This window comes from Sus scrofa, chromosome 16 (genome assembly GCF_054392235.1).
Source record: "Sus scrofa isolate SSC_HxYL_T2T_F1_AM1 chromosome 16, Sscrofa_HxYL_maternal_Yorkshire_Landrace_v2.0, whole genome shotgun sequence".
Taxonomy (NCBI): domain Eukaryota; kingdom Metazoa; phylum Chordata; class Mammalia; order Artiodactyla; family Suidae; genus Sus; species Sus scrofa.
This window is the reverse complement of record NC_139398.1, coordinates 46,487,396-46,506,575: the sequence shown is the minus strand read 5'-3', so window position 1 is coordinate 46,506,575 and position 19,180 is coordinate 46,487,396. Positions and strand designations below refer to the sequence as shown.

At 35.4% G+C, this 19,180-nt stretch overlaps 1 protein-coding gene across 7 annotated transcripts in view; it reads right to left on the bottom strand.

Annotated features, from left to right (window-relative positions):
* Nucleotides 1-19,180, bottom strand: part of MTREX (Mtr4 exosome RNA helicase) — a 126,226-nt gene that overhangs the window by 91,385 nt on the left and 15,661 nt on the right. For all 7 annotated transcript variants that reach the window (XR_014831302.1, XR_014831303.1, XR_014831304.1 and 4 more), the window contains exons 6-8: nt 4,223-4,397; nt 2,591-2,681; nt 925-1,049 (exon numbers count right to left, since the gene is read on the bottom strand). Coding sequence is in view for 2 of the 7 variants with exons in the window: in XM_003133964.7 (XP_003134012.3) it covers nt 925-1,049; nt 2,591-2,681; nt 4,223-4,397 (391 nt within the window). In the remaining 5 variants the exon portion in view is untranslated. The remainder of the gene's footprint in view (nt 1-924; nt 1,050-2,590; nt 2,682-4,222; nt 4,398-19,180) is intronic.

Genomic DNA, 19,180 nt, shown 5'->3' with positions numbered 1-19,180 from the left:
AAATATGGAAAATGAGGTCTATCGAATCATACCATCAGGTGTTCAAACTTACTAATTCCCTAATCAAGACCAAATACACGATTTGAGTTTCCATTAATTATCTTGGGCCCATATCCTAGACTGTGATGCTATAATTAAAGATGTCTGTTTCTCTGTAGTAGCAGCATGATAACAGAGAATGCTTCCTGAGGTTAAATGGGACTTTTTCTCCCCCACAGAGACTTCTCAAGGACATAACTAAAACAGCAGTTGATCTAATTCCTCCAGAAGATCCACAGGGTTTCTACCCTACAGAGGCAACATGGGTGTTACAAAAATACCTTTAGAGAGCTTCTAAATGGATAAAAATAAATGTGACTGTTCTGCTATAGACGAAGAATAAGCGCAGGAAAATAAAACCAAGAATAAATTTAGTATGCCTGTACAAATACTTGTTATAAGATCCTTTAATGCTGCTGAAACTAGACTAGAAAAGCAACAGGGAAACACAGTAAAAAGTCTGTGTTCACAAGAGAAAAACCAAATCACATGCTCAGGAGATGTCCAGCTTTCTTCTGGTACCAAGATCTTAGAGGGAATTCTCTTCTGAGTGCTCATGGCTCACTGTATGAGTAGATGCACAAGTTTCCAAATCTGGTAGGTCATCAGGATCAATTCAGGAGCTTTTAAAAGTTAGAGTTTCTAAGACCCAGGTCTCTACTCTCAGAGATTTTGATTTATTGGCTTTCATATGGGACTCAGAAATCCACATTTATAAAAAAACAAGTCAGTTTATTTTGATAAGCTTGCTTGATTTGACAAGTACTTTCACAATAAAATATCTCCTTATTCTAAGCAGCATGAGAAATAGAAGTATAGGATATAAAGTAAGATCAACTGTAACATCTTAAATATTCAAAACATCAAAAAAGAAAAAGAAAATACCTGTTTATGTAAGTGGCAAATCCATTCAGCAAACTGTCGGGCATTTGGAATTGTAGCCGAAAGAAAGACGTAGTGAACGTTATCAGGAAGCAAAATAATAGTTTCTTCCCACACAACACCACGCTCTGAAAAAAAAACAAACTTTAGAACTCAATGTCACTTTATTGACAGGCATCTGAAATTATTTTCTCTCAAGCTCAATAATTAGAAATGTAGACTGCTTTATACAAGGATATTTTTAGCAATAGACCCTTACTATAAACTGCTTTAATTCTAACCATGAATTTATGTAGTAGAAAGTTAGCAGACTAAACCACCACAAACACAATGTACTCTGAAATAACAGCCTAAAAAAAACAGCTCCAAACTAAATCCTGTTCAAACACCCTAATAAAGAGTCCCAGGACAATAAAAACAGTATTTCCATCTAAGAGAAGCAGAAGTTATTGGCTTATAGAAAGTCACAGAAATAAATTTCAAAGAAACGTGGTGACTACACCATATAGTGTCTCTCATCTAAATTACCCTCATCAACTCTAGAAATGAAGGAAAGCTTTAATAAACAGCAAAACTGTATGTCAGGTTTATTAAAATGGAAAAAAGAAAAATTAGTTTGAGAATTTTGCTGCAAAATGAACAAATCAATATAGGATTCAAGATTTAAAAAGCAAAAAATTCTGTTCAGAGTCTAATCTGATTTCTTAAACTGTATTACTTTCACTATAAATACAGGTGCTTTATACTCAGTGGTTTAGTTCCAATAAAAACTAAGTTTTAAGTGTGTATATATTAAATATTTAATTTTTAAAATTTTAGTTTTGAATAAATTTATTTTTCAATTTAAAAAAATTTATTGAAGTATAGTTGGTTAACAATGTTGTGTTAATTCCTGCTATACAGTAAAGCAGTTTAGTTATACACACATCCATTCTTTTTCAGATTCATCCCCCATTTAGGTCATCAGAGAATACTGAGTAGAGTTCCCTGTGGTAAATATAGCAGATGACATATTAAACATCTAAATTTTAAATGTGTGGTGTTAACCCTCACCCTCCAAGCTCCACCCCAAATTCCAAATACATTTACTTTTCCATTACAGTACTATAATAGTTCAAAAAGGGGTATTTATAGTTTTTCCCATTTGTAAACATACACTTATTTAAAAAAAAAAAAAAAACTAAGATAAGTTAATGAAAATCAAGAAAGTTAACTCCGTAGGCTAGAAGTTTTGGAAATTCTTTAACACACTGCTTCTATTAAACAGCTCTCTATTAAAAGCTAATAATTTTCATTCCATTTTTAAACCTGAATCTAGTTTCTCACTCAGAAGTCGTTGCCATTTAAGAAGCTGAAATTGAATGAGATCCTACTGGAAATATATCATGTTGCCCACAATTTTAGTTTACTACAACTCTTCCGACTTGAAAGTTTAACTACTTATTCAAAATTCCTAGTGCTATTTCTTTTTTAAAATTATAGTTGATTTCAATGTAGTTCCAATTTCTGCTCTACAGCAAAGTGACTCAGTCATACATATATACGTATTCTTTTTTCAATATTATTTTCCCTCATGGTCTATCCCAGGACACTGGATATACTTCCCTGTGCTAATGCCATTCTTAAGGAAAATACATGGCACACATCTCAGCAACACTACAGAATATACCTGAATCTCTCATGTAATGAATTTCATCAAATATGACCCAAGCAACTTCTCGCATAACTTCAGAGCCTCTGTACAGCATACTTCTCAAAATCTAAAGAAAAAGTAGAAGATTTAGCAGGATTCTGACATACTAAAAACTCTTCTTTCCAACAAGGAATTTTGGAAATTTTTTTAATGGAAACATTAAAATACTTTTAGGGGGTTATGTATCTTAAGTACATAATATTCCTTTTCTAAATCCAAAGTAAATGATTTCTCAACAGTTAGTAGTCAGATATAATTCATAGAAAGAATTATTATCACCTCTATTTCCATACATCTTGAATATGAAGCTATTTCCTTATACGTACAGCATGTAACCCAAGACCCACCCTCACTCCCTCCCTCTCTTTTTAGGGCCACGCCTGCGGCATATGGAAGTTCCCAGGCTAGAAGTCAAACTGGAGCTGCAGCTGCCTGCCTACACCATAGAGAAAGATCCAAGCCGCATCCGCGACCTACATCACAGCCCCCGGCAATGCTGGATCCTTAACCCACTGAACGGGGCCAGGGATTGAACCCATGTCCTCATGGATACTAGTCAAGTTCATCACCACTGGGCCACAATGGGAACTCCTACACTTCCTAGGATATGAGAGTAACTTAAAATTATCTTCTATCCAACACAATGGATCTTATACTGCTTACCCATTTTTTTTATTCTGTTAACTTCTTAACAATATGGATACTTTCCAGCAACTGTTATTCTGATTTTTGAGTTAAAGAAAATCTTCCATGGATGGAAGAAAGTTTTGAGAATGGAAAATGAAGTTACTTTGGGTACCAAAATGAGAAGCAAGCAACACTTCTGGCTGACTCTAAAGATCAGAAGTTAATTTATGCTCTCTAGTGTACCATGTCTTTGAAAAAGTAAGTATGTAATTCAAGTGTGTACAAAAGTACTTAGTAGAATAAAGAGAGTTAATGGTGTCCCAAATATAAGACGTTGTAGTATATGCAAAAATTAACTGTGATTATGTGAAGAAGCTAAACATAATTAGGCATTTTTTAAAAAGTTATCTATTTGCATCAACACTTAGATACAGAAGAAAAAAAATTACATGGAACAAGAAGCCACTACTTATTCAAAACTACGTATTCAAATTCTAGAAACTACATAAAACCATCAAATTAGTTTCATGTCACTGACAAGATGCCTTTAAAAATACTCAGTGAAGGGAGTTCCCTTGTGGTGCAGTGGGTTAAGGATCCAGTGTTGCCACTGCAGTGGCAGGCCAATGAAGTATACATAGGTTGGATCCCTAGCTCGGGCATATCCACACTTCGCAGGTACAACCAAAACGAACACGAAAAAAAACAAAAAACAAACAAAAAAAAAAACCTTAAAAATCTGCATCTATATTATTTAACAAATAACAGATATACTGGTAATTTAAAACTAAATTCAAACAATTAGTAGAACTTGTTTTAAGATGAACTCTATCCCTTTCAAGTAAATTTACTCAAAATATAAAATACATTTTATCGTATATAGTAGTACATAGAGCAAGTAATAAAACATTAGCTGTTTTAACTGAATGGCCCTTTAATTAAACGGAAAGGAAAAACTGGATGCAAGACCGCACATATTACCTCTGTGGTCATAACAAGACAAGATGCTGTAGGATTAATAGTAACATCTCCAGTCATCAGACCAACATCTTGAAATTCTTCATACATTTCACGATATTTCTGATTACTCAGGGCCTTAATTGGGCTAGTAAATATTACACGTTGTTTTTCCCTTAAGGCCAATGCAATGGCATATCTAAAAATATTTAAAAAAATAAGAATAAAGTATTAACAAAACCTTGTCTTTAGAAGTATATGATTTAAAAAATTCTATTAATATATAAATTGTGTCCAAATTTCTTCTAATTACTTATCTTAAATACACTTTTCAGAATATTAATGTCTTATTCTACTTTCAACCAACTATTATAAAAATAATTATTATGATAAATCTGAGGTAAAATGGTCTAAATGAACAAGAACATTTTAAACTGTGGTCTCATGAAGATAATGTAAATTACTAATACCAATGGATTACCAATGTTTACCCTATTTTTTGGAAGTTAAACACCTCTGGTTCTCTAGATGGGCCTCCAAAAGTTTACAGAGGCTCTGCTTGTCAGTTTATACATACACAGAGTATAAATATTTAGGAAAGATAAGAAAATGAAGTTTTTCCCTTTTGCATTTCACAAATTAGTTAATCCATATGTGTTTTTCCCCTACATGTATTAGTTATCAAATGTGTCTCTGATTGGAAATTATGATGGGTTTCTACAGTTCTTCCATTGGGATTAATAGACTACAATATAGTTTTTTTTTGTTTTTTTTAGAAAATTCAATTAAGTATTTATATATAGACCATGAAATCAGGACTAAACTTAATACTGTGGCATATCCTCCTTAATTAAGATCCAGTTCCTACCCACAACAGGCCTATGACCTATTTGGGGAAATAAAAATAATTCATTCCAACCACCCTCCAACAGCAAAATAAAAAATTTAAAAATTAAAAGTTGTCCAAAAATAATCAAACATGAATAATAAGAGATATACATGAAAGAGAAAATACACAGATGTTACAATATATTATCTAAAATGCTCACTTTTTAACCAAAAATTAGAATATATTGTGAGATCACACAATATTTACCTTTCTCTGACTTATTTGACTTAACATAATTCTCTCAAAGTCCATCTAACCTGTCACAAAAAGCAGTATTTCCTTTTTTTGAGGGCTAAATATTCCATTGTAATTGATTGTGTGTGTGTGTGTGTGTGTGTGTGTGTGTGTGTGTGAGTGTGTAGACAGACAGATAAATATTTTATCTATTCATCTGTTGATGGGCATAGGTTACTTCCTTCCTTATCTTGAGGACTGTGAATAATGAGAATGCAGACTACCTCGAGATACTAATTTTATTTCCTTTAGATAGAAACCCAGAAGCGGGATTACTAGATTATATGGTAGTTCTACTTTTTAATCTTTTGAGAAACCTCCATATTATTTTCCATAGCGAATGTAACCATTTATTTACATTTCCACCAACAAGTGCACAAGGTTTCTGTTCTCACATCCTTACTAATACTTGTTATCTCTTGTCTTTTTGATAATAGCCATTCAAATGGGTATTTTTAATTTGTTTTCATTTATTCCCAACTAATAAAAAGGAACTTCCTCAACCTGATGAAAGGCACCTAGGAAAAGAAAATGGCTAATATCAGACTTCATGGTGAAACACTGAATATCTTTTTTTTAAGATCAGCAACAGTCCACTCTCACTACTACTGTTCAATATTGTACTGGATATTGTCAGTGCAAAAAGAAACTGAAGGGTAACATATAAGAAGCAGTAAAAACTGTTTTTATTCACAGACAATCTGGCCAGTAATACAGAAAATCTTATGCAATGTGTAAAGCTACTAAAATTTGTTAATAAGCAAGTTTATTAACAAAGTCACGGGATAAAATATCAGCAGATAAAAACAAACTTTACTTCAGTATACAAGCTATTAGCAATCCAAATATGAACTTAAGAAAGGATGCCATCTGCAAAAGCATGAAGCAATAAAATACTCAGAGATTTAAGAAAATATGTGTAAAACCTATACTCTGAAAATACAAAATACTGTTGAGAGAAAGTAGAGATGCAAATAATGAAGGAATATACATGCTCATGGACTGGAAGAATCTATAATAATGTTAAGATGACAATTCTCCCAAAATCAATCAATAAATTCAACACAATCCCTATAAAAATTCAAGTAGTCTTTTTTGGTGGAAATTAACAAACTATTTTTAAGATTTTACTGGGGGATGCAAAGAACCTAGAAGAGCCCAATTTTAAGAAAGAGTGAAGTTAGAGGACTCTCGTTACCTAACTTCAATATTTACTTTAAAGCTACAGTAATCAAGACAGTGTGGTACTGGCATAAGAATACAGAGATCAACAGAACACAAAGTCCAAAACCAAATCCATACGTGTATAGACAATTTACCAGGAATTCAACAGTCAATCCAATTCAAAGATAATTCAGCAGTAAAAAAACAGTTTTTCAACTGTAACAATTTTCCACATACAAAAGATTAATTTAAATTCTACCTTTACTTCACATCAGACATAAAAATTAATTCAAAGGAATTCATAGCTCTAAGTGGAAAAACTAATGTTATAAACTTCAAAAAGAAAATACAAAAGAAAATATTTCTGATAGTGAGATAGGAAAAAATGTTTTATACTGATGCCAAAAGTATGATCAATCCGTAAAAGAAAAAACTGAGAAGCTGAACATCAAAATTAAAATCATTTGCTCTACAAAAGATACTGTTAAGACAGTTTAAAGAATTATGATGCAGTAATACCAACAACACAATTTTAAAAATTGGCGAAAGATTGAAATAGGTATTTCACTTAATATATATACAAGCGGCTGATAAGCACATGAAAGGATAATTAACATTACTAGTCATTAGAGAAATGCCAAACCACTATGTGACATTACTATATACCCAGAAAAATAGGTACAATTAAAAAAGATAATGGCAGGAGTTCCCGTCGTGGCGCAGTGGTTAACGAATCCGACTAGGAACCATGAGGTTGGGGGTTCGGTCCCTGCCCTTGCTCAGTGGGTTAACGATCCGGCGTTGCCGTGAGCTGTGGTGTAGGTTGCAGACGCGGCTCGGATCCCGCGTTGCTGTGGCTCTGGCGTAGGCTGGTGGCTACAGCTCCAATTCAACCCCTAGCCTGGGAACCTCCATATGCCGCGGGAGCGGCCGAAGAAGTAGCAACAACAACAACAACAAAAAGACAAAAGACAAAAAAAAAAAAAAAAAGATAATGGCAAGAGTTAGAGACAGAGAAAACTGGCACCCTTATCCATTATTGGTAGGAGTAAAAAAGCACACAGCCACTTTGGAAAACAATCTGGCAGTTTACTGAAGAGCTGAATATTTATTTGCCATAAAAATCCAACAATTACATTACTAGATTATCTAGCCAAGAGAAATAAAAACATGTGCAAAGACTTGTACATGGATGTTTATATCTGAATTACTCATAATGGCCAAAAGCACAAAGCAATTCAAATGCCTATCAAGTGAAAAGATAATGTCATATATCCATAAAATGGAATAATGTGTATCAGTAAAAAGAAATAAACAAGTGATATATGCTAACATGAATGAACCTTAAAAATGCTATCATAAGTGGGAAAAAAAGACACAAAAGACTCCATATTACCTGATTTCACTTATATGAAATTTCTAGAACAGGCAAAACTATTTAGACAAAGCTTATCAGTATTTGCCTAGGGTTTGAGGTGGGAGTGCCTTGTATGTGAAGGCAAACACACACAAGGAAACTGTATGTACAGAAGTCTAAAACTGGTGAGAGTTGTGCAATTGTTAAAATTTATTAAAACTCACTGAACTATATACTTAAAATGGGTGAACTTAGTGATATGTAAATTATATAATAATAAAGCTGTTTTAAAAGCTTTACATAGGAGTTCCTGTTGTGGTTCAGCAGGTTAAGAATCCAGCGTTGCTGCAAGGTACGGCACAGGTCATGGCAGTGCCATGGCTATGGCATAGGTTGGCAACTGCAGCTCTGATTTGACCTCTAGCCTGAGAACGTCAATATGCCACAGGTGCAGCTCTAATAAGAAAAAAAATGCCTTACAAGGAATAAAAAACCAAGAGGGCCAGGAAAACTATCCACTTACATAAGTAAACATACAGTACCAATATATTAATCCTAGCACCAGATTTATACATAAAATGTTATACTTGCTACATTTATCAGTTAAAGTTGGAGTTTACTTTGAGTCCCTAAATTCCCAGGGGGTCTAAAATTATAAAATCTGGTATATACAAATATATACCTCATCAGATATATATATATTTTTTACTGAGGTGAAACTCATATAACATAAAATTAACCATTTTAAAGCATACAATTCAGTGGCATCTAGTGTACTCACTAGATGCAGGTCAGTACAGCCACTACCTCTTCCTGATTCTAAAACGTAATTCTCACCCTTCAGCCCAAAACCCCATTAAGCAGTTACTTTTTGCTCCCCTCCTCTCAGTATTTCCTGCATCCACCAATCTGCTATTTCTTATGAATTTATCTAATTAGGATATTTCACATAAATGAAATCATATGGGATATTTCACACAAACGGAATCATACAATATATGACTTACTGAATCTGGCTTCTTTTACACAGCATGTTTCTGAGATTCATTAACATTACGGCATGTATCAGTACTTCATTGCTGCTACACTGAGTAATATTTCATTGTACAGATACACATTTTATTTATCCATTCATCCACCAATGAACTTTTCGGTTGTTTATATCTTTTCATTACTGTGAATAGTGCTGCTATGAACATTTATGCATAAGTATCTGTGTATCTGTTTTAAATTCTTTGGAATATTCAAGAGTGGAACTGCTGAACTGTAAAGTAATTTTATGTTTAACTTTCTGAATAACTACCAGACCATCTTCCACAGCAGTCCTCATTAGGTTTTCAAAAGTGTCTATAACTCTGGTGAATTTCTTAAATTTCTCTTTATGGTTTCCTAACCCAGAGAATGACTACAGGTTTTCAGCATACATGTGAAAATCTCCTGTACTGAAAATCTCTCTGCTTTTGTAGGAAAAATGAAAGCAGTGTTAACACTAATGCCCAGAATGCTAATGGCTATATATGTTGGCTTTAAATAGACAATGCAACAATATACCATAATACACTGATAATAACTGAATTTTAAGAAGTCAAACCTCTTTACTATATATTTGTGCCTCAGGAGGAAATTAGCTTCTGACTTAAGTATCTTCTGAAAAGGAGTGAACCAATTAAAAAATTAGTCCTACTTCACTGGACAGAACTAGAGTAGTACCAGACCATAATGTGTTTGAATCTAGGAAACAGATCAAGACTATTCTGCAACTGACTGATACCATTAGAATGATAATCTAAGATCCAAAGCTTCACTCCTCTAACTCCCCTACAATGAGAAAAATTGAGTTACACCTAAGTCAATGTCCAGACTATGGACATATGCAGTAACCAGATAGACCCTGACTGTCCCAAAGGGCAATATTCCAGAACTCATGAAGTATTTCCACTATAATGCCACAGTAAAGGCAATGATAAATAGGACGATTAGTGCCATTTTTATCTGTTTCCCCCCCCACTATCTTCTTTATTCTTTAGGTGATCACTGTTAAGAGTACCTAATTCAGCTGCTTAGTAGGAAAGCTGTAATTTCTCCATAATGGAGAAATAAATGATAAATTATTGAAAGTTAACCTGCACCCTCAAACTGATTTTTGAAAAGGTGCCAAGACTGAGGGGAAAATAATTACCTTTCAACGCATGGTTCTGAGACAACTGAATATTTAGAAGCAAAACAATGAAGCTGGACCTTTATCTTATAAATTATACAAAAGATAACTAAAAATGGATCAAAGACATATATAATATCTAAAATTACAAAACTCTTAGAAGAAAATAAGGTGTAATCTTTGTGATCTTGGACTAGGCAATGGTTTCTTAAATATGACATGAGCAACAAAAAAAAACAGATGAACCGTACTTTGTCAAATTAAAGGCATTTCTACCTCAAAAGAAACTCTCAAGAATGTAAAAAAAATGACCTATAGAATGAGAGAAAATTTTTACAAATCACGTATCTGACAAGGGACTACTATCAGAATACAAAGTAACCACCATAATTCGACAAAATGAACAACCCAATGAACAAACAGAAAAGGACTTAAGCAGACACTTCTCCAAAGACATACAAATGACTAATGAGCAAATTTTGAAAAAAATGCTTAATATCATTAGTCACTAAAGAAATGCAAACTAAAACTACAATGAGATATCACCTCAAACCTGAGAGAATGGCAATTATCAAAAAGTCAAGAAATAACAAGTATTGTTGAGGATATGGAGAAAAAGGAACTCTCATGCACTCTTGGTGGGAATGTAAATTGATGCAACCATTATGGAAAACAGGATGGAGGCTCCTCAAAATATTAAAAATAGAACTATGACATGATTTAGCAATGCCACTCCTATGTATTTATACAAAGATAACAAAAATATTAAGTAGAAAAAAATATGCACACCCCTATGTTCATTGCAGCATCATTTAAAATTGTCAAAATATGGAAGCAATCCAAGTGCTCATCAATAGATAATAAAGAAGAGGTAGTACACATACGAAATATTACTAAGCCATAAAAAGAATAAAATCTTGCCATTTGCAAAACAGATGGACCTGGAGAGGACTGTACTAAGTGAAATAAGTCAGACAGAAAAAGACAAATACTATACGATTTCACTTAACATGCGGAATCTAAAAAATAAATAAACAAACTTAAAAGAAAAACAGAGTTATAGACACAAAAAACAAACAGATGGTTACTAGAGGGGAAGATGGTGGGATAAGGAAAGTAGAAATAGGTGAGGGAGATAAAGAGGTACAAAATTCCAGATGCAAAATAAATGAGTCATGGCTATGAAATGTATGGGGGGGAGGGGAATATAGTCTAATAAACATGTCATATTTTTTATGGTGACATATAGTAACTAGATTTATCATGGTTATCATTTTGAAATATATAGAAACATCGAATCACTATGTAATATAATGGAAACTAACACAGTGTTGTAGGTGAATTACACTTCAAAAACAAACAAATGTGCTGCAGACACAACTTAAAAAAAACCCCAAACCTATAGAAAAAAAGAGACATCAGATCTGTGGTTACCAAAGGCAGGGGTAGGAGCAGGGGTAAGGGAGTTGAGGGGGAATGGAAGGTTGAAGACGGTCAAAAGGTAGAAACTTCAAGTTATATGATAACTAAGTAGTAGGGATGTAACGTACAACATGATAAATATAATTAACACTTCTGAAGGTTATATATCAAAAACAGTATATCCTAAGAGATCTTTCTCATTACAAGAAAAAAAATTATTTCCTATTTCTTTAATTTTGTATCTGTATGAAATAATAGATGTTCACCAAAGTTGTTGTGATAATCATTTCATGACAGGTGTATATCAAATCATAACACTGTATACCTTAAACTCTGTCATTTAAATCTCAATAAAACTTGAATAATTTAAACTTCACATTATCAGAAATTAAAAACAACACACACAATATAGAGTTACAGTAATATTAATATCCATAAAAACTTAATCTTGTCTAGAAATAAGTAACGTGCGTGTATGTGTCTTTCTGGAATTCTCTTTAGAAGCCTAATTAGTTCATCTTGTAGAATGTTTTAGATTATACTGAGTAACTTGTAATATGCCAAAAATCCACATGAAGAAAATGATTTTGTGGATTAAAAAAAAAAACCGTAAAATAAATTTACTATTCAAAAAAAGGTCATAACAAGTGTTGGCAAAGATATGGAGAAACTGAAACTCTCATACAACACTGGCAGGAATATAAAATGATGTAGCTGCTGTGGAAAACAGCTAGGAGCTCCTCGAAAAGTTAAATACAGAATTATCTCACCACTGCTCTTCAACATAGTTTTGAAAGTCTTAGCCACAGCAATTAGACAAACAAAAGAAATAAAAGGCATCCATATAGGAAGAGAAGAGATCAAACTGTCACTGTATGCAGATGACATGATACTATACATAGAAAACCCTAAGGACTCAACCCCAAAACTACCTGAACTGATTAATAAATTCAGCAAAGTAGCAGGATATAAGATTAACATTCAGAAGTCAGCTGCATTTCTGTATACCAGCAATGAAACATTAGAAAAGGAATACAAAAATATAATACCTTTTAAAATTGTACCTCACAAAATCAAATACCTCGGAATACACCAGACCAAGGAAGTAAAGGACCTATATGCCGAGAACTATAAAACCTTAATCAAAGAAATCAAAGAAGATGTAAAGAAATGGAAAGATATTCCATGTTCCTGGATTGGAAAAATCAATATTGTGAAAATGGCCATCCTACCCAAAGCAATCTACAGATTCAATGCAATCCCTATCAAATTACCCATGACATTTTTCACAGAACTAGAACAAACAATCCAAACATTTATATGGAACAACAAAAGACCCAGAATCGCCAAAGCAATCCTGAGAAACAAAAACCAAGCAGGAGACATAACTCTCCCAGACTTCAAGAAATACTACAAAGCCACAGTCATCAAAACAGTGTGGTATTGGTACCAAAACAGACAGACAGACCAATGGAACAGAATAGAGAATCCGGAAATAAACCCTGACACCTATGGTCAATTAATCTTTGACAAGGGAGGCAAGAACATAAAATGGGAAAAAGAAAGTCTATTCAGGGGAGTTCTCGTTGTGGTGCAGTGGTTAACAAATCCGACTAGGAACCATGAGGTTGCGGGTTCGGTCCCTGACCTTGCTCAGTGGGTTAACGATCCGGTGTTGCCGTGAGCTGTGGTGTAGGTTGCAGACGCGGCTCGGATCCCGCGTTGCTGTGGCTCTGGCGTAGGCCGGTGGCTACAGCTCCGATTCAACCCCTAGCCTGGGAACCTCCATATGCCGCGGGAGCGGCCCAAGAAATAGCAACAACAACAACAACAAAAAGACGAAAAAAAAAAAAAAGAAAGTCTATTCAGCAAGCACTGCTGGGAAACCTGGACAGCTGCATGCAAAGCAATGAAACTAGAACACACCCTCACACCATGCACAAAAATAAACTCCAAATGGCTGAAAGACTTAAATATAAGACAGGACACCATCAAACTCCTAGAAGAGAACATAGGCGAAATACTCTCTGACATCAACATCATGAATATTTTCTCAGGTCAGTCTCCCAAAGCAATAGAAATTAGAGCAAAAATAAACCCATGGGACCTCATCAAACTGAAAAGCTTTTGCACAGCAAAGGAAACCCAAAAGAAAACAAAAAGACAACTTACAGAATGGGAGAAAATAGTTTCAAATGATGCAACGGACAAGGGCTTAATCTCTAGAATATATAAACAACTTATACAACCCAACAGCAAAAAAGCCAATCAACCAATGGAAAAATGGGCAAAACAACTGAACAGACTGTTCTCCAAGGAAAATATACAGATGGCCAGCAAACACATGAAAAAATGCTCAACATCGCTGATTATAAGAGAAATGCACATCAAAACTACCATGAGATACCACTTCACACCAGTCAGAATGGCCATCATTAATAAGTCCACAAATAACAAGTGCTGGAGGGGCTGTGGAGAAAAGGGAACCCTCCTGCACTGTTGGTGGGAATGTCAACTGGTACAGCCACTATGGAGAACAGTTTGGAGATACCTTAGAAATCTATACATAGAACTTCCACATGACCCCACTCTTGGGCATCTATCCGGACAAAACTCTACTTAAAAGAGACACGTGCACCCGCATGTTCATTGCAGCACTATTCACAATAGCCAGGACATGGAAACAACCCAAATGTCCATTGACAGAGGATTGGATTCGGAAGATGTGGTATATATACACAATGGAATACTACTCAGCCATAAAAAAGAATGACATAATGCCATTTGCAGCAACATGGATGGAACTAGAGAATCTCATCCTGAGTGAAATGAGCCAGAAAGACAAAGACAAATACCATATGATATCACTTATAACTGGAATCTAATATCTAGCACAAATGAACATCTCCTCAGAAAAGAAAATCATGGACTTGGAGAAGAGACTTGTGGCTGCCTGATGGGAGGGGGAGGGATCGGGAACTTGAGCTTATCAGACACAACTTAGAATAGATTTACAAGGAGGTCCTGCTGAATAGCATTGAGAACTATGTCTAGATACTCATGTTGCAACAGAAGAAAGGGTGGGAGAAAAATGTAATTATAATGTATACATGTAAGGATAACCTGACCCCCTTGCTGTACAGTGGGAAAATTAAAAAAAATATTAAAATAAATAAATAAATAAAAATAAGTTGCCTGAGGTTCAGAAAAATAAATAAATAAATAAATAAATAAATACAGAATTAAACATGACCCAGTAATTCCCAGTATATTCTACGACTATACTGAAGAGAAGTAAAAACATGCACCTAGAGAGCTCCCTGGTGGCTCAGCAGGTTAAGGATCCGGAGTTGTCACTACTGTGGCGTGCGTTTGATCCCTGGCCCTGCAACTTTTGCATGCCACAAAAAAAAAAAAAAAAAAAAAAAAATGTTTTGGCTTTTTGATCACGGCGAAAACAAAAAAAAACAAAAAATGTGCTCAGGAGTTCCCGTCACGGCGCAGTGGTTAACGAATCCAACTAGGAACCATGAGGTCGAGGGTTCGGTCCCTGCCCTTGCTCAGTGGGTTAACGATCCGGCGTTGCCGTGAGCTGTGGTGTAGGTTGCAGACGCGGCTCGGATCCTGCGTTGCTGTGGCTCTGGCGTAGGCCGGTGGCTACAGCTCCGATTCAACCCCTAGCCTGGGAACCTCCATATGCCGTGGAAGCGGCCCAAGAGATAGCAACAACAACAACAACAACAACGACAAAAGACAAAAAAAAAAAAAAAAAAAAGTGCTCAAACGAAAACTTGTACATAAAACTTAGCAATGTCATTCATAATAGTCAAAAAACTGGAAACACTCATATATCCATAAATTGATGAATGAATAAACAAAATGTGGTACAGCAACACAATATTGATCAGCCATAAAAAGGAATTCATTCTGATATATACTACAATACAGTTGAACCTTAAAGTCATTATGCTTAGTGAAATGAGATAGGCGACATTGAATGATTCCAGTTATATGAAGTACCCAGAGAAGGGAAATTCATACAAAAAGAGAACAGATTGGCCGGTAAAAGGAACTGGGGAATAAGTAAACAGGGAATCACTGCTTAATGGGTACAGAGCTTCTGCCATGGTGCACATAACATGCCATAGTAAACATATTTGCAAACTAGGTAGTAATGACCCACAAAATAACCCACAAAAGTCAATCTACAGCAGACTGCAAAATCCCATCCATGTTAAAAAGCACAATCTACTTTCAGAATGGCCCAGTTCCTCTCAAATTTTAATAGACATATGTATCACCAGGTGATCCTGTTAAAATGAAAATTATGGTTCAGTAGTTCTAGGGTGGGACTTGAAGTTCTGCCTAAAAGTTGTAGGTGATAATCATGTGTCTTGGTCCAGGATCATACTCTGAGTAGCATGACTCCAGAGCCATAGTCTTTAAGTACATTTTAGAAGAAAAGACACCCATCAAAAAATTTAAAACACAGACAATATGTTGCAGGGCCAGGGATAAACATTATCTAAAAATTAGATATGTCAACTACTGGAGAACACACACTAAAAATAATGCTGAAAACATCTTTTTTTTTTTTTTTTTTTTTTTTTTTTGACTTTCTAGAGCCACACTTGTGGCATATGGAAGTTCCCAGGCTAGGGGTCGAATCAGAGCTACAGCTGACAGCCTATACCACAGCCACAGCAACTCCGGATCCGAGCTGCATCTGTGACTACACCACAGCTCACAGTAACACCAGATCCTTAACCCACTGAGCAAGGCCAGGGATCAAACCCACATCCTCATGGATGCTAGCTATGTTCGTTAACCACTGAGCCACAACAGAACTCCTAAAAACATCTATTTATATCCAACACAAAGTAACAGGGACTGGCTTTATCTATCCACCTGAAATCATAAAATAAAATACATGAAACAATGACTTCAGATGCTGCATATAAGCATAGTAATCCCTGAGAAGGGTAATTCCAGATTCTAGACTGTCCAGAATTTCAAAGCCACAGCTCCAGGAGGTGGACCTTGGAAGTTTCTCTAAGTTAAACAGACAGAGGTGGGAGTCTAGGGAGGCCTTGGTAGCTAGACTGCAGTGCAAAATAATCAGAGAGGAGAGAGTGGGACAGAGGAATAGCTCTGAACATCTGTTGAGCATTCTTTTGTCCTCAAATAAGTAATTATAGAGAACAAGTATTGGGAAACTACCTGAAGCCAGGGGAAAACCAACCAAATGGAGCAAAGCTAAAAATGACCAAACCTTACACAGGGCTAGAAATAATTCAGGTTCCCACTGGCCACAGTGGAAAACTCATAACTCACAAGAAACTGGCTAGAATACCAAGAAACATATTAATTAAGCAGTGGAAAAAATTAGGCCTAGACTAAATGCTGCTCTAGTTCTGCCTAAAATCATAATAAAAGCAAGCCTTGAAAGGATTACATCTTTTCCAGCTAAATATACCCAGCACAAAGCTCAAGAAAATTAACAGAAATGCAAAAATATTCATCACCCAAGAAGGTAAAATTCACAACGCACTAGGAGGCATTAAAAAATAGCCAGGTATGCAGCAGAAACGAATCCAACTAGGAACCATGAGGCTGTAGGTTCAATCCCTGGCCCTGGAACCATGAGGATACAGGTTCGATCCCTAGCCTCGCTCAGTGGGTAAGGATCCGGCATTACTGTGAGCTGTGGTGTAGGTTGCAGAAGTGGCTCGGATCTGCTGCTGTGGCTGTGACATAGGCTGGCAGCTACAGCTCCAATTTGACCCCTAGCCTGGAAGCTCCATATGCCAAGGGTGTAGCCCTAAAAAGACAACAAACAACGACAACAAAAAAGAAAGTTACTACTACATTGTAACTATGCTCTATATATTCAAGAATATTGAGGAAATAGTAAACTGCATGTTGAGAAGAAATATGGAAATTATTAAAAGCCCAAATCAAACTTCTACAGATAAAAAACTTAAGTCTAACACACTAGATAGGGCTAAAAATAGATTAGACACGGGGGGGGGGGGGGAATGAATAAATTAAAGCCATTTAAGAGAAGCTATGCAAAATTAAACATAGAGAATAAATACCAAAAAATTAAAAAATAGTAACAGTACTGGAGTTCCCACTGTGGGGCAGTGGAAACAAATCCAAATAGTAAATGTGAGAATGAGGGTTCGATCTCTGGCCTCACTCTGTGGGTCGCGGATCTGGCATTGCTGTGAGCTGTGGTGCAGGTCGCAGAAGTGACATGGATCAGGAATTGCTATGGCTGTGGTATAGGCTGGCAGCTATAGCCCTGATTCGACCCCTAGCTTGGGAACTTCCATATGTTGTGGGTGTGCCCTAAAAAGCAAAATAATATTAGTAACAATAGTAATAGTACTGGTGGACTCTGAGACCACTGGAGTACTAAGGGGAACAATCTGAAGTAAAAAATGACTAAAATTTTTCCAACTCAGATGAAAACTAATGAACCATGATCTGAGAAGCCTTACAAACTCAAGCAAAAGAAACATGAGAAGAATTATGTAAAATCACACCATAATTAAACTGACAAAAGTCAGTGATGAAATTAAAAACAAACATCCATCAAAGCAGAATGTAAAGACATAGTAAAGTACTGACCTATAATGAACGGAAAATTAAATCAATTACAACAGATCAGGAAATAACACAGATGAAAGAAGTGGTAGCAAGAACCACTTAAACAGTTTTTAAATTGTATTCTGTACATTCAAGAAGCTGGAGAAAAGTTAAGTACAGATGGAAAACATTAAACACACATACACACACAAATGAAATTCTAGCAAAGAACACTACGTCTGAGATGAAAAATGCACTGAATGGGATGACAGATTAGATAATGCAGGAGAAAAGATTAAGGAATCTGAAGACACAGCATTTGAAAAGACCTGAAATGAAACACAAAGGAGCTCCCACTGTGGCTCAGTGGTTAATGAACCCGAATAGGAACCATGAGGTTGTAGATTCGATCCCTGGCCTCACTCAGTGGGTTAAGGATCCAGCATTGCTGTGGCTGTAGTGTAGGCCGACGGCCACAGTTCTGATTGGACCCCTTGCCTGGGAACCTTCATATGCCATGGGTGCAATCCTAAAAAAGCAAAAAAAAAAAAAAAAAGAAACACACAAAAAATGAACATAGCATAAGAGAATCATGATATAATTTTAAGCAGCCAAATATAACTGTGGAGAGCTTAAAGGAAAAGAGCCATAGGGAGCACTTAGAAACAAACCCCTAGAACAAGAAAACGTGAAAAAAAAAACTACACCAAGGCACATAATAAAATGCATAAACCACTGATAGAGATAAAAATCTTAAAACGTAGCAAAAAAAGATACATTATCTACAGAAGAATAAAATAAGGATGACAGTGGATTTCTTGTCATAAGCTATGCACATCAAAAGGCATGCTTAAAAGAAAAAAAAAGTAGAATTCTATACTGAGTGAAATTATTTTTCAAAACTGAAGACAAAGTGTAAGAAAGTACACAAAAGTTGAAAGAATTTTTCATCAGGAATACTACTATGCTAAAGGTATTCCCCTTCTTTAAGTAGAAGGAAAATAATGCCATATAAAATCTGGACCGAACATATCAATACATATCAAATCATTTCAAAGGCTGGAGTTTCTGCTGTGGCACTGTGGATTAAAACTCTGACTCCAGTGGCTCATTCAATGCCTGACCCAGAGCACTGGATTAAAGGATCTGGCATTGTTGCAGTTG